The sequence below is a fragment of the Chiloscyllium plagiosum genome, unplaced genomic scaffold (assembly GCF_037043375.1).
Source record: "Chiloscyllium plagiosum isolate Xiang-an unplaced genomic scaffold, Cpla_swu_hap1 HiC_scaffold_10, whole genome shotgun sequence".
Lineage (NCBI taxonomy): Eukaryota > Metazoa > Chordata > Chondrichthyes > Orectolobiformes > Hemiscylliidae > Chiloscyllium > Chiloscyllium plagiosum.
This window is the reverse complement of record NW_028270148.1, coordinates 118,917,402-118,931,676: the sequence shown is the minus strand read 5'-3', so window position 1 is coordinate 118,931,676 and position 14,275 is coordinate 118,917,402. Positions and strand designations below refer to the sequence as shown.

General features: G+C 43.1%; 1 protein-coding gene across 1 annotated transcript in view; it reads right to left on the bottom strand.

The window, feature by feature from the left end:
- Nucleotides 1-14,275, bottom strand: part of utrn (utrophin) — a 686,012-nt gene that overhangs the window by 616,102 nt on the left and 55,635 nt on the right. The window contains exon 2 of the mRNA XM_087991761.1: nucleotides 11,581-11,642. Coding sequence (XP_087847887.1) covers nucleotides 11,581-11,642 — 62 coding nt within the window. The remainder of the gene's footprint in view (nucleotides 1-11,580; nucleotides 11,643-14,275) is intronic.

Here is a 14,275-nt window from a genome sequence, read left to right as displayed (position 1 = left end):
ACTATGCTGTTTGCGATTTGGTACTACAGCATTGCTCAAAACTGCAGTCTCATTTAAGCTGAGCTCTCTTCGAAGGATTAAATTTATACAGACACTGGTACAATTCAGAAAACTTCACAAAACATTGTTTTTGCTACTTCTGGAAAACAATCACATGCACCAGTCAAAGAGTGCAATTCCCACTGGCCTTAACATTTACACGTTCAATCTACCATGCCATATTGCAGCACTTGGATGAGGTTGTACAATTACTTAACCCAATTCACTGGTTATACAACCATAGTTAAACATGGTTTCTCACGCATCACACTGATTACAGTATCAGCCCCATCATTCTGTGCATCGAGAAAAATAAAATGGGGTGGAGTACATTGGGAAAATCTTACTGAACCATTCTTTCCAAGATATTAGTCTGTCCATTTGTTTGTTTACAAAGTGTAAAAGGCATGTTCATTCTGGAAACCATTATCTTCAGGAACGGAATGGGATTATCGTAGCAGGAGTTCAAAGTACAGATTACATGTGGCCCTCTACACCAGTCAACCTCTTCTGATACTTCTTGTAATAAAAAACATCTTTAATCTGCATGCAGATGGGGAAATCAAATAAGTAACAAAATCGTAGAGGAGGAATTTCTGGTGTGTGTACAGGGTGATTTTCTGGACCAATAATGTGAAGAAGCAATGAGAAGACCAGGCCATCCTAGACTGAGTATTTTGTGATGTGAAATGAATAAATGGCAATCTAATTATGCAAGGTCTTTTGGAATAAGTGGCCATAATTTGGAAGAATTTGTCATTAAGGTGGAGTGACATTGTTGATGCTGAGACTAAGGTCCTGAATCTAAATAATAGATATTACAATGGCATGGAACACTACTTAAAGGGATGATGATGGAAAAGCAATGACAAACATTCGAAGAGCATAAGTGAACGGCAACAATTGCTCATTCCTGTCAGGCACAGAGTAAAATGAGAAAGGTGGTCAAACCATGGCGTACAAAGGAAATAAGAGACAGTATTAGGATCTGAAGAACAGGCAGACAGAAATTGGCCAGAAAAAAAACAGAACCAAGGAGTGGAAGCAATTTAGGATTCAGGAAAAGTGGACAAAGGGATTGATTAAGAAAGGAAAATTGAAGTACGATAGCAAACTTGCGGGAACATAAAAACTGACTGTATAACTTTTTGTAGGTATGTATAGAGAAAAAAAACTGAACACAAATGCAGGTCTCCTACCTTCAGAAACAGAGAGGTTTATAATAGGGAATAAAAAAATGGTTGACCAACTCCATACATAGTTTGGTTCTGTGTTCACAAAGGGCATAAATAACATACCAGCAAATGTTCAGGAATACAGGATTTAATGAGAGGGATGAACTGAAGGAAATCATTATTCGCTGGGGAAATTGATGGAATTGAAGACTGATAAATCCCCAGTAGCAGATAATCTATGTCTCAAAGTATTTAAGGAAGAGGCTCTAGACAGAGTGGCTGCATTAGTGGTCATCTTCCAAGACTCTGGAACAGTTCCTACAGATTGTAGAGTGGGGTTAATGTAACCAATCTATTTAAAAATAGAGGATGAGAGCAAACCAGGAATTATAGATTAGTCAGGCAGACATTGGTAGTTGGGAAAATGCTAGAGTCCACTATAAAATACTTAATAGCTGAAAACAGTGTGAGAATCAGACATAATCATGCAGTCAAGGCCAAAACATTGCATGAATTCCAGTGGAGTTGGATCTAGCACTTGAGCTAAAGAGATCAAAGGATATGGGGGAAAAACTATTGAATTGGATTATCAGCCATAATCACAATGAATGGCGGAGCAGGCTCAAAGAGCCATCTAAGACATCAACATGTAAAGTTAAAGCACATGGGATTGGAGGTAGTGTTTTCAAATGGTCAGAAATACGGGGTAGACCATTTAGGACAGAGATGAGGAGAAACTGCTTCACCCAGAGAGTGGTGGCTGTGTGGAATGCTCTCCCCCATGGAGGCCCAGTCTCTGGATTCATTTAAGAAACAGTTGGATAGAGCTCTCAAGGATAGTGGAATCAAGGGTTATGGAGATAAGGCAGGAAGAGGATACTGATTAGGAATGATCAGCCATGATCATATTGAATGGCGGTGCAGGCTCGAAGGGCTGAATGTCCTACTCCTGCACCTATTGTCTATTGTCTATTGTCTAAATCTGGTTTGCAAACAGGAAACAAAGAGTAGGAATAAATGGTTCTGTATCCAAATAGCAGGCAATAACTAGCAGAGTGTCACGGGGATCAGTGCTAGCACCCTAGCTATTCACAATACATATTCATGATTTAAATGAAGGAACTAAAAGTAATATCCCCAATCTGCAGATGGCACAAAGCTGGGTGAGAGGGTGAACTGAGGGAAGGATGCAGAGATGCTTCAGTGTGATTTGGACAAGCTAAGTGACTGGGCAAAGGCATGACAGATGTAGCATAACGTGGATAAATGTCAGTTTATCCATTTTTGGTAGCAAAACAGAGAGGCGAATTATCTAAATGGCTATAAATTGAGAGAGGGGATGGTGCAATGAGGCCTGAGTGCCCTCACACACCAGTCATTGAAGATATGCAAGCAGTCAAGGCAGAAAATGATATTTCAGCCACATAGCAAGAGGATTTGAGTACAGGAGCAAAATGGTTTGCTACAATCATACATGACGTCAATAAGTGGAGAGTGTGGTGCCAGAAAAGTACAGGCAGCATCCGAGGAGCAGGAGAATCAATGTTTCAGGCATAAGCCCTTCATCAGAGATGACCTCAAGACCAGACTTAGAATACTGTGTGCAATTCTGGTCTCCTTGTCTGAGGAAAGGCATTCTTACTATGTAGGGAGTGCAGCAAAGCTTTACCAGACTGATTTCTGGACTGATGTATGAGAAGGGGTTGAATCCGTTAGGATTATATTCACTTGAGTTCAGAAAAACAAAGAGAAACCTATAAAATTCTAATAGGACTAGCCAAGGCAGATGGAGGAAGGATGTTCCCATCAACAGGAGGGTCAAGAACCAGGGGACATAGTCTAGGAATATGGGGTAAACAACTTACGACTAAGATGAAGCGAAATTTCTTCACCCAGAAAGGGGAGCCTGTGGAATTCACTACCATATAATGCAATCAAGGCCAAAACATTGTATAATTTCCAAAGGAATTGGATAAAGCACTCGGGCTAAAGGACTGAAAAGGATATGTGGGAAAAACTTGAGTTGCATGATCAGCCATGATCATAATGAATGACAGAGCAGGCTCAAAGGGCCAAATGACCTCAACCTACTTCTATGTTTCTGTGCACTTTCATTTATTTCATCAGCCTATAGGTTCAGGAAGTGCTTTATTTTTTAATATTAGTGTCACATTGTTGGATGTTAAAAGAAAAAGTTATTGTATTTCCATAGCATTTTTCATAACTTCAGGATATCCCCAAATGTTTACAGCTAACACTATTTCCAAAGTACAATCATTGTTTTAATGTAACGATATACCACGATGAATTTGCTTTTGCAAAAGGGTCATAAATTAATTTCATTAATTAAAATTAAATTAATGAGTACTCCAAAACAACTGATCAGATAAACCATTTTTGTTGCATTTTTAGTTCAAGATGAATATCAGAAAGGTCAGTGTAGAACTTGCAAGTCTTTCAATAAATAGGTGTTGCAGAATATTTTTCACCTCATTCAGGAAGGTGAAGTTTCAGATTCCATTTCTTTCAAGGATCAAAGCATCAAGGTGGATCACATGTTCAAGTCCTGGTCTTAAAGTTGAACCCAAAACTTTCTAACTCTGAACACCATAAAATGGTAATATCTTCAACCAGAGATGCATAAATTGACTAAAACATTACATAGGTTTTCTGCGCAGTTTGAGTAAACAACTTGCAAATTACTTGTCAAATGGTTCAATTGATGTATCATGTACATTCTACCATGCAGTTAGCCTAGAAATAAATTAGTTGGCTGGAAATTTAGTTATAAAGTTTTTTTTTGTTTTGAAGAGCTCCAAAGATTCTAAAAACAAAAAAAAATAAACAGTGCACTTTCACATGGGAATAGATGAAAAATATTTTGGGAGACATACTCCATGCTGAACTGTATCCAGCCACATTCTTGGGAAAATTTGTTTTTCTCAAGGCAGATTAAAAAAAAACTCAAATTCCTTAAAATCTATTTCCCACCCACCCAGACATTTGGCTCAATTAGTAGTTCTCATATGAACATCATGTTTCAACTTCTTTCTCCTCCTCGTTCTCTCCCAATTCTCCCAAACACTACACACACACAAAAAAAATTCAGAGGAAACAATGCATTGCAAACCTAACATATTAATTAAATGCGCACTCAACTAGTGTGTCACAGCCCAGTGCTTGCACTAGTATAAGATTTGTTCCTGACAGTAACAGCGCAGTGCCAATGCTAAAAGATTAGTACGTTGGAATCCCAAGCTAATGTCTGAGAAGCTTGGGTTTGAATCCCACAATGGCAGATGTTAAAATGTGAATTCAATAAAAATCTGGATTAAAATGTTTGCCTAATAATGACCACATAACTACTGCTGATTGTCATAAAAAACCCATTCAGTTCACTAACATCCTTTAGGGAAGGAAATTCATCATCCTTACCTGGTCTAACCTCCATGGAATTCCACAATCACAACAATGTGGATCTGGCGAATAGAGATGAGTACTAAATGCTGGCCTAGCCAACAACACTTACATCACATGAACAAATGGCAAAAAGTTAGGCTTATCTGATTGAAGCAGCATCCAACACACACTTCAAGCAGTAGAAACACAACTTAAAGTTTAGATTAGATTAGATTCCTTACAGTGTGGAAACAGGCCCTTTGGTCCAACTAGTCCACACCGACCCTCCGAACAGTAACCCACCCAGATCCATTTCCCTCTGGCTAATGCACCTAACACCATGGACAACTTAGCATGGCCAATTCACCTTAACTGCATATCTTTGGACTGTGGGAGGAAACCGGAGCACCCGGAGGAAACCCACGCAGACACAGGGAGAATGTGCAAACTCCACACAGACAGTCACCCAAGGCTGGAATCGAACCTGGGATGCTGGTGCTGTGAGGCAGTAGTGCTCACCACTGAGCCACCGTGCTGCCCATAAATTTACTTCAAATTTCAGAATTTTCCGAAGATATCTGAAAGTTGTCAAAAAATGAGAGGATAACTCTACTTCATCCATCACTGTGCCATACTCTACTTGAAGAACAGAAAGTTCATTTACAGCTTGCCAGATCTCTTAATAAGAATGGATAGTGAGTGGTTACACCATGGAAATTTCTTTTTTATTCACTCGTGGGGACGGGGGACATGGGCGTCAGACCATAAGACGTAGGAGTGAAAGCAAGGCCATTCAGCCATCGAGTCCACTCCGCCATTTAATCATGGCTGATTGGTGTTTCAATTCAACTTATCCACACTCTTCCTGTAGCTCTTAATTCCTTGCGAGATCAAGAATTTATCAATCTCTGCCTTGAAGACACCTAACATCCCAGCTTCCAATGCACTTCGTGGCCCATCACACTCTGGCTGAAGAAATGTCTCCCTATTTCCCTTCTAAATTGACTGCCTCTAATTTTAAGGCGATGCCCACAAGTCCTAGTCTCCCCGCCTAACGGAAACAACTTCCCAGCATCCACCCTTTCGAAGCCATGCATTATCTTGTAAGTTTCTTTTAGATCTCCCCCCCAGCCTTCTAAACTCTAATGAATACAATCCCAGGATCCTCAGCCGATCATCATACGTTAGGCCTACCATTCCAGGGATCATCCATGTGCATCTCTGCTGGACATGCTCCAGTGTCCTTCCTGAAGTGTGGGGCCCAAAATTGGACACAGTGTTCTAAATGGGACCTAACTAGAGCTTTATAACGTCTCAGTAACACATTGCTGCTTTTATATTCCAACCAACTTGAGATAAATGACAACATTACATTTGCTTTCTTAATCACAGAGTCAACCTGCACATCAACTTTTAGAGAATCCTGGACTAGCACTCCCAGGAGTACTTTGTACTCTGTACCTTGGCTTCATGAATTTTCTCACCATTTAAAAAATAGCCCATGCCTGTATTCTTTTTTCCAAAAAGTGCAAGATCTTGCACTTGCTCACGTTGAATTTCATCAGCCATTTCCTGGACCACTCTCCTAAACTGTCTAAATCTTTCTGCAGCCTCCCTACCTCATCAGTACTACCTGCCTGCCTGTCTAACTTTGTATCATCAGCGAACTTCGCCAGAATGCCTCCATCTCTTCATCCAGATCATTAATATATTAAGTGAACAGCTGCAGCCCTAATACAGAACCCTGCAGGACATCACTTGTCACTGGCTGCCATTCCGAAAAAGAACCTTTTACCCCAACTCTCTGCTTTCTGTCAAACAGGCAAAAGTGAGGACGGCAGATGCTGGAAACCAGAGTTTAGGTCAGAGTGGTGCTGGAAAAGCACAGCAGGTCAGGCAGCATCCGAGGTGCAGGAAAACTGATGTTTCAGGCAAAAGCCCTTCGTCAGGAATTACTGTCAATTAATTTGTCAAACAGCCAATACCCATTTCCATGCCAGTAGCTCACCTCGAACACCATGGGCCCTCACCTTACTCAGCAGCCTCCCATGAGGCATTTTATCAAAGGCCTTTTGGAAGTCTAGATAGATGACATCCTCTGGGTTTCCCTGGTCTAAACTACTTGTTACCTCTTCAAAGAATTCTAACAGGTTTGTCAGACACAACCTCCCCTTACTAAATCCATGCTGACTTGTTCTAATCTGACTCTGCACTTGCAAGAATTTAGAAATTTCATCCTTAATGATGGATTCTAGAATTTTATCTACAACCGAGGTTAGGCTAATGAACTTATAGTTTTCCATATTTTGTCTCTATTCTTTCTTGAACAAGGGGGTTACAGCCGCGATTTTCCAATCATCTGGGACTTTCCCTGACTCCAGTGATTTTTGAAAGATCACAGTCAGCGCCTTCACTTCTTCCTCAGTCACCTCCCTCAGAACTCTACGGTGTAGCCCATCCTGGCCAAGAGATTTATCAATTTTTAGACCTTTTAACTTTTTTAGCACTTCCTCTTTTGTAATGGCTATCATACTCAACTCTGTCCCGACTCTCCTTAATTGTTGGGATATTACTCATGTCTTCCGCTGTGAAGACTGACACAAAGTACTTATTAAGTTCTTCAACTATTTCCTTATCTCCCATCATGAGCCTTCCAGCATCAATTTGATGCAGCCCAATTTCTAGTTTTGCCTCTCATTTGTTTCTTATGTATTGAAAGAAACTTTTACTATCATTTCTAATATTACTGGCGAGCTTACCTTCATATTTGATCCTCTCCTTCCTTATTTCTTTCTTTGTTATCCTCTGTTTTTGTAGTCTTCCAACCTTCTGATTACCCAATGCTCTTGGCCACTTTATAGGCTCTCTCTTTTCCTTTGATACATTTCCTGACTTGCTTTGTCAGTCATGGCTGTCTAACCCTTCCCCGGATAATCTTTCTTTTCTTTGGGATGAACCTCTGTACTGTGTCCTCAATTACACCCAGAAACTCCTGCCATTGATGCTCTACTGTCTTCCTCGTTAGACTCTTCTTCCAGACGATTTTCGTCAGTTCCTCTCTTATGCCCCTGTAATTACCTTTATTTAACTGTAACACCATTACATCTGATTTTACCTTCTCTCTTTCAAACTGTAGACTGAACTCTACCATATTATGATTGCTGCCTCCTAAGTGTTCCCTTATTTTAAGAAGTTTTATGAAGTCTGGCTCATTACATAGAACTAAGTCCAGAAAAGCCTGCTCCCTTGTGGGCTTCATCACAAGCTGTTCCAAAAAGCCATCCTGCAAGCATTCCACAAATTCCTTATCTTTGGATCCACCAGCAACATTATTCACCCAGTTCACCTGCATACTGAAATTCCCCATGATCACCGTGACCTTGCCTTTCTGACATGCTGTATCTATTTCCCAGTATATCTTGCACCCCTGGTCCTGACCACTGCTGGGAGGTCTATACATAACTCCCATTATGGTTTTTTTGCCTTTGTGGTTCCTCAACTCCACCCACACAGACTCCACATCATCTGACCCGATGTCATTGAGTGCCATAGATTTAATCTCATTCTTAACTAATAAGGTTACCCCACCCCCCTCTGCCCGTCTCCCTGTCTTTTCGATAAGTTGTAAATCCTTGGATGTTTAACTGCCAGGTCTGAACCCCCTGCAACCACATTTCTGTCACGCCTACCACATCATAATCATTCATGATGATTTGTGCCATTAATTCATCTGCTTTGTTCTGAATACTTTGAGCATTTAGATAAAATGCCTTAATGCTAATTTTCTTATCCTCATGATTTCCAACATCTCTAGTAATATGTCCTAAGTTATCATTCCTTTTTGCTTCATTCCTAGCCTGCCTTGAACTTAAACTCTGCATACATGCTAACCTTTTATTTATCTTTCTACTTGACTCCATAATCCCTGTTGCTTTCCCTTTCCCTTCCCCCCGCCTCAAAAGTTGCTGGCTGGTCAGCATTTATAGCCTGTCCCTAGCTGCCTTTGGACCAAGTGCCTTGCAAAGCCATTCCAGAAGGCAGTTGAGTCAACCACATTACTCTGGGTCTGGAGTCAAATGTAGGTCAGACCAGGTGAGGATGGCAGATTGCCTTCCCTGAAGGACATTAGAGACAATTTCTGACAGTCAATAATGGATTTATTTCATTGTCATCAGTGGATTCTTAATTCCAGATTTTTTTGTATTGAATTCAAATTCCATCACCTGCCATGGCAGGATTTGAATTTGGGTTCCTAAAACATGAGCTGAGTTTCTGGATTAATAGTCGAGTGATAAGACGACTATGATACTGTCTCCCCAAGGTGGAAAATAAACCTGCTAATTTCCAGCACATAATGATTCCTTCAGAAACAACTATACTAAAAAGTTCAACTGTGTAGACAAATATGGGATTCTACTTCCAAAAACAGCAGATGACAGGTCACATTGTGCCATTCCAACTTCAGTATGACACACCAATCTACACATTGGCGTTACAGCAATATCATCAGAATTTTAAAATTCATTCACAGGATGAGGGAGTCGCTGATTATGCCAGAATTTACTGCCTTCCCTAATTGCCCAGAGGACAGTTAAGAGTTCACCACATTGCTATGGGTCTGGAGTCGCATGGAGGCCAGACATGGTAAGGTTGGCAAATTTCCTCCCCAATGGACATTAGTCAACCAGATGGGATTTTCCCACAATTGGTAATGTTTCATTATTATAATTCCAGATTTTCATTGAATTCAAATTCCACTGTCTGCCATGGGAGGATTCAAACCCGGAGCCGCAGAACATTATCTAGGTCTCAGGATTAGTAGGTCAGCAATAATAACCTCGGTGACAACATAGTGGTATGTAAACTAAGCCACATATTGAATTAATCGAGGAGAAAGTGAGGTCTGCAGATGCTGGAGATCAAAGTTGAAACTTTATTGCTGGAACAGCACAGCAGGTCAGGCAGCATCCAGGGAACAGGAGATTCGACGTTTCGGGCACAGGCCCTTCTTCAGGAATGAGCAGAGAGTGTTCAGCAGGAGAAGATAAAAGGTAGGGAGGAGGGACTTGGAGGAGGGGCGTTGGAAATGTGATAGGTGGAAAGAGGTCAAGGTGAGGGTGATAGGTCGGAGTAGGATGGAGACGGAGAGGTCAAGAAGAAGACTGCAGGTCAGGAAGGCGGTGCCGGGCTGGAGGGATCCGGCTGAGACAAGGTGGGGGGAGGGGGGATGAAGAAACTGGTGAAGTCCAAGTTCATCCCCTGCGGTTGGAGGGTTCCCAGTCGGAAGATAAGACGCTCCTCCTCCGACCGTCGGGTTGTTGTGGTTTGGCGGTGGATGAGTCCAATGACCTGCATATCCTCGGTGGAGTGGGAGGGGGAGTTGAAATGCTGTGCTACAGGTTGGTTGGGTTGGTTCGTCCGGGTGGCCCAGAGGTGCTCTCTGAATCGCTCCGCAAGTAGGCGGCCTGTCTCCCCAATATAGAGGAGGCCACACCGGCTGCAGCGGATGCAGTAGATGATGTGGGTGGAGGTGCAGGTGAATCTGTGGCGGATATGGAAGTTTCCTTTGGGGCCTTGGAGAGAAGTGAGGGGGGAGGTGTGGGCGCAAGTGTTGCACCTCCTGCGGTTGCAAGGGAAGGTGCCGGGAGTGGAGGTTGGGTCGGTGGGGGGTGTGGATCTGACAAGGGAGTCGCGGAGGGAGTGGTCTCTACGGAAAGTGGTCTCTCCGCCGCATCTGCTCCCAGGAGGACCAGTTCAAAATACGTACAACACAGATGGCCTCCTTCTTCAAGGACCGCAATTTCCCCCCGACGTGGTCGACGGTGCCCTCCACCGCATCTCCTCCACTTCCCGCTCCTCCGCCCTTGAGCCCCGCCCCTCCAACCGCCACCAGGACAGAACCCCACTGGTCCTCACCTACCACCCCACCAATCTCCATGTACAGCGCATCATCCGCCGTCACTTCCGCCACCTCCAAACAGACCCCAGCACCAAGGATATATTTCCCTCCCCTCCCCTATCAGCTTTCCGTAGAGACCACTCCCTCCGCGACTCCCTTGTCAGATCCACACCCCCCACCGACCCAACCTCCACTCCCGGCACCTTCCCTTGCAACCGCAGGAGGTGCAACACTTGCGCCCACACCTCCCCCCTCACTTCTCTCCAAGGCCCCAAAGGAAACTTCCATATCCGCCACAGATTCACCTGCACCTCCACCCACATCATCTACTGCATCCGCTGCAGCCGGTGTGGCCTCCTCTATATTGGGGAGACAGGCCGCCTACTTGCGGAGCGATTCAGAGAGCACCTCTGGGCCACCCGGACGAACCAACCCAACCAACCTGTAGCACAGCATTTCAACTCCCCCTCCCACTCCACCGAGGATATGCAGGTCATTGGACTCATCCACCGCCAAACCACAACAACCCGACGGTCGGAGGAGGAGCGTCTTATCTTCCGACTGGGAACCCTCCAACCGCAGGGGATGAACTTGGACTTCACCAGTTTCTTCATCCCCCCTCCCCCCACCTTGTCTCAGCCGGATCCCTCCAGCCCGGCACCGCCTTCCTGACCTGCAGTCTTCTTCTTGACCTCTCCGTCTCCATCCTACTCCGACCTATCACCCTCACCTTGACCTCTTTCCACCTATCACATTTCCAACGCCCCTCCTCCAAGTCCCTCCTCCCTACCTTTTATCTTCTCCTGCTGAACACTCTCTGCTCATTCCTGAAGAAGGGCCTGTGCCCGAAACGTCGAATCTCCTGTTCCCTGGATGCTGCCTGACCTGCTGTGCTGTTCCAGCAATAAAGTTTCAACATATTGAATTAACACTAACATCATTGTTCAGTTCATTCCATTAAGTTTTGCATACTACAATTATCTTTAATATACTTGTGTTGCCTCAATATCAGAAGGAGAGGTGCCCCAGATAACAATTGCCAATTTTCATGTTGCATCTTAACGGTACCTTTGCAAAGCGTGCATTGATCCATTTTGTGAAGGTTTTTTTCTGTACACCATCATGTTCATCTAAGGATAAAACAGATGTAATGAGTTAGCAATCATTAAAATTGGCTCACAAAGTCATGGAAACTAGAACTTAAAATACAGACATAATATTCTGCTACAATGGCAGGCTTCATACTTCCATAAGCAATACACTTTTTTTTAATGTCTGTTTCCTCCTCTTCTTTCCTCACACACCATCAATGAATATAACGACTTTCTTATCTTTAGAATGTACAAAAAAAATGCTATTCCTGCTTTGCAATGTTAACACAGAGATCTATGGCTAAAATTGGCTAAGACAGCTGCACCCATTTGCAAATTTGCCAATAAAAAAACATCAAGTCAAAGTTTGGACCAAGCTATTAAGAATAACATAAGAAAATGCAGTAGACCAGATGACACAATGAGCCAGCTCCATCTTTCAATAACGGTCATGAATAGACTAATTCTGTCCCTACTCTTCACCCCATGAGCACCAAAAAAGCAGGGAACACGCTCTTTGCAATATACTTTAGAAAACTTGAAAATAAATCTTCGTAATGCATGTAAAGCCTCTATGGAGCCCAGGCAGCCCAGAGGAGGGCATTGTAGAAATACTGAACACTTAATTGCACATATTAGGCAGACAGGAAGTAAAATCCCAAATGATTGTATTTTTTTTCAGTCTTCTGTTGATACAATTGAGTAGTTTACTCCTTGTGTTCTGCCAGTTCTCCTGTTTCTTTCTAAAAGCCTATTCTTAATAATCAAGTAGAGGGGCAGAGAGAGCACACACATGAGGGGGAGAGAAGGAGAGAGCGCACACGAGAGGGAGAGAGCGCACACAAGGGGGGAAGGAGAGGGAGGGAGCGCGCACAAGGGGGAAAGGGAGGGAGCGCGCACCAGGGGCCGAGGGAGGAAGCGCGCATGAGGGGGAGAAGGAGGGAGTGCGCACACATAAGGGGGAGAGAAGCGACAGATTTGATTTATTAAGGAAAGTGGAGTTAGGTCACAGACCAACCATGATTTCATTGAATAGTGGAACAGGCTCAGGGGTCTGAATGGTTCAGAAGTAATTCTTAACAGTTCAGACTATTTTACAAAATGATTTCTAATATTGGTTATAAAGCTAAAAATCACACAACACCAGGTTGAAGGAGCGTCACTCCAAAAGCTAATGTGCTTCCAATTAAACCTGTTGGACTATAACCTGGTGTTGTGTGATTTTTAACTTTGTACACCCCAGTCCAAAACCGGCATCTCCAAATCATGGGTATAAAGCAGATTTCATCCAATGAATGTGAATGGGCCACCATAGACATTGTTGACCTGGCACTAAGTGAATCTGCAGCATCCAAAATCTTGAAGTTGGTGACCTTATCTTCAGCTTTTCTTGACAGGACCTGTCAGAAAGAGTGAAGTTGCAAACTATTCAGTCTTTTCTCCTGTCAAGTAATATGTTGTCCAATCTCACCACTATGAAGGAGTGCACTGATGATAAAAGCATGGTAAACTATCAGTTTGGTGATCCAAGTCAATCTGTTGTTACACACTTCTCAGCTTGGACATAATAGCTGCAGCTTTTACATTGCAAGTGTTAATTTCAACATCTAGTGATAGATTGCTGGGGATTGAGGAACCTAGATATCAAAACTATCCAGCGTCACTTTGCTGAACAATGCAGTCTGGCTTCAAAGGTGGGATGGGCTGGGACATTTTTCACTGGAGTGTAGTAGGTTGAGAGGTTACCCTCGACGTTTACAAAGTCACGAGGGGAATAGATAGTTTGGTAGGTCTTTTCCCTAGAATGGCAGAACAAAGAGATTTAAAAAAATATGAGGGGCAAATTTTTTACACAGGGTGGTTCACATGTGGAATGAACTTTCTGAAGTAGTAGTGTGTGTGGGTACAATTACAACTTTTAAAACACACTTGGAAAAGTTCATGAATAGGAAAGGTTTGGAGGGATATGGTCCAGGAGCAGGCAGGTGGGCCTAGTTTAGTTTGGGATTATATTCGGAACAGACAGGTTGGACCGAAGGGTCTGTTTCCATGCTGTATGGCTCTATGACTGTATGACATTTGCATTCCAGATGCTGATGGTCAAAAATCAAACTCTTAACAGGTATGGGGATCGGTCTATTTGTCACTGATGGTGTCTCAGCACAGAATACTGCTGGGGGAGCAGTGAATTCGAACAAAACTCAGATGAGGGCTTGCCACATTTCTAACGTAGTGGACATGGCTGAGTTTTTAGCCAGTTCTGATAGGTAAGCACATACGCTTTGTTGATGAGCTAAAGACATATGACATTAGCAAAGGTAGGATATGATGAAGAGCGTCAGCGTGAAACACAACACTATTTAATACCATTTTGAATCTCAAAGGGTACCAATGTTGCATCTTCATAGCTGATCTTATACAAGGAAAGAGAATATCACATTGAGCAGCTTCATGGGTGGCCAACTTTTCCAGCAACTTAAACAGACTACCCCTGCTCACAAGGCAGAAGTGGGTACTGCAGATGCTGGAGATTAGAGTCAAGATTAGAGCGGTGCTGGAAAAGCACAGCAGGTTAGGCAGCATCCGAGGAGCAGGAAAATCGATGATTCGGGCAATTCCTGATGAAGGGCTTTTGCCCAAAACATCAATTTTCCTGCTCCTCGGATGCTGCC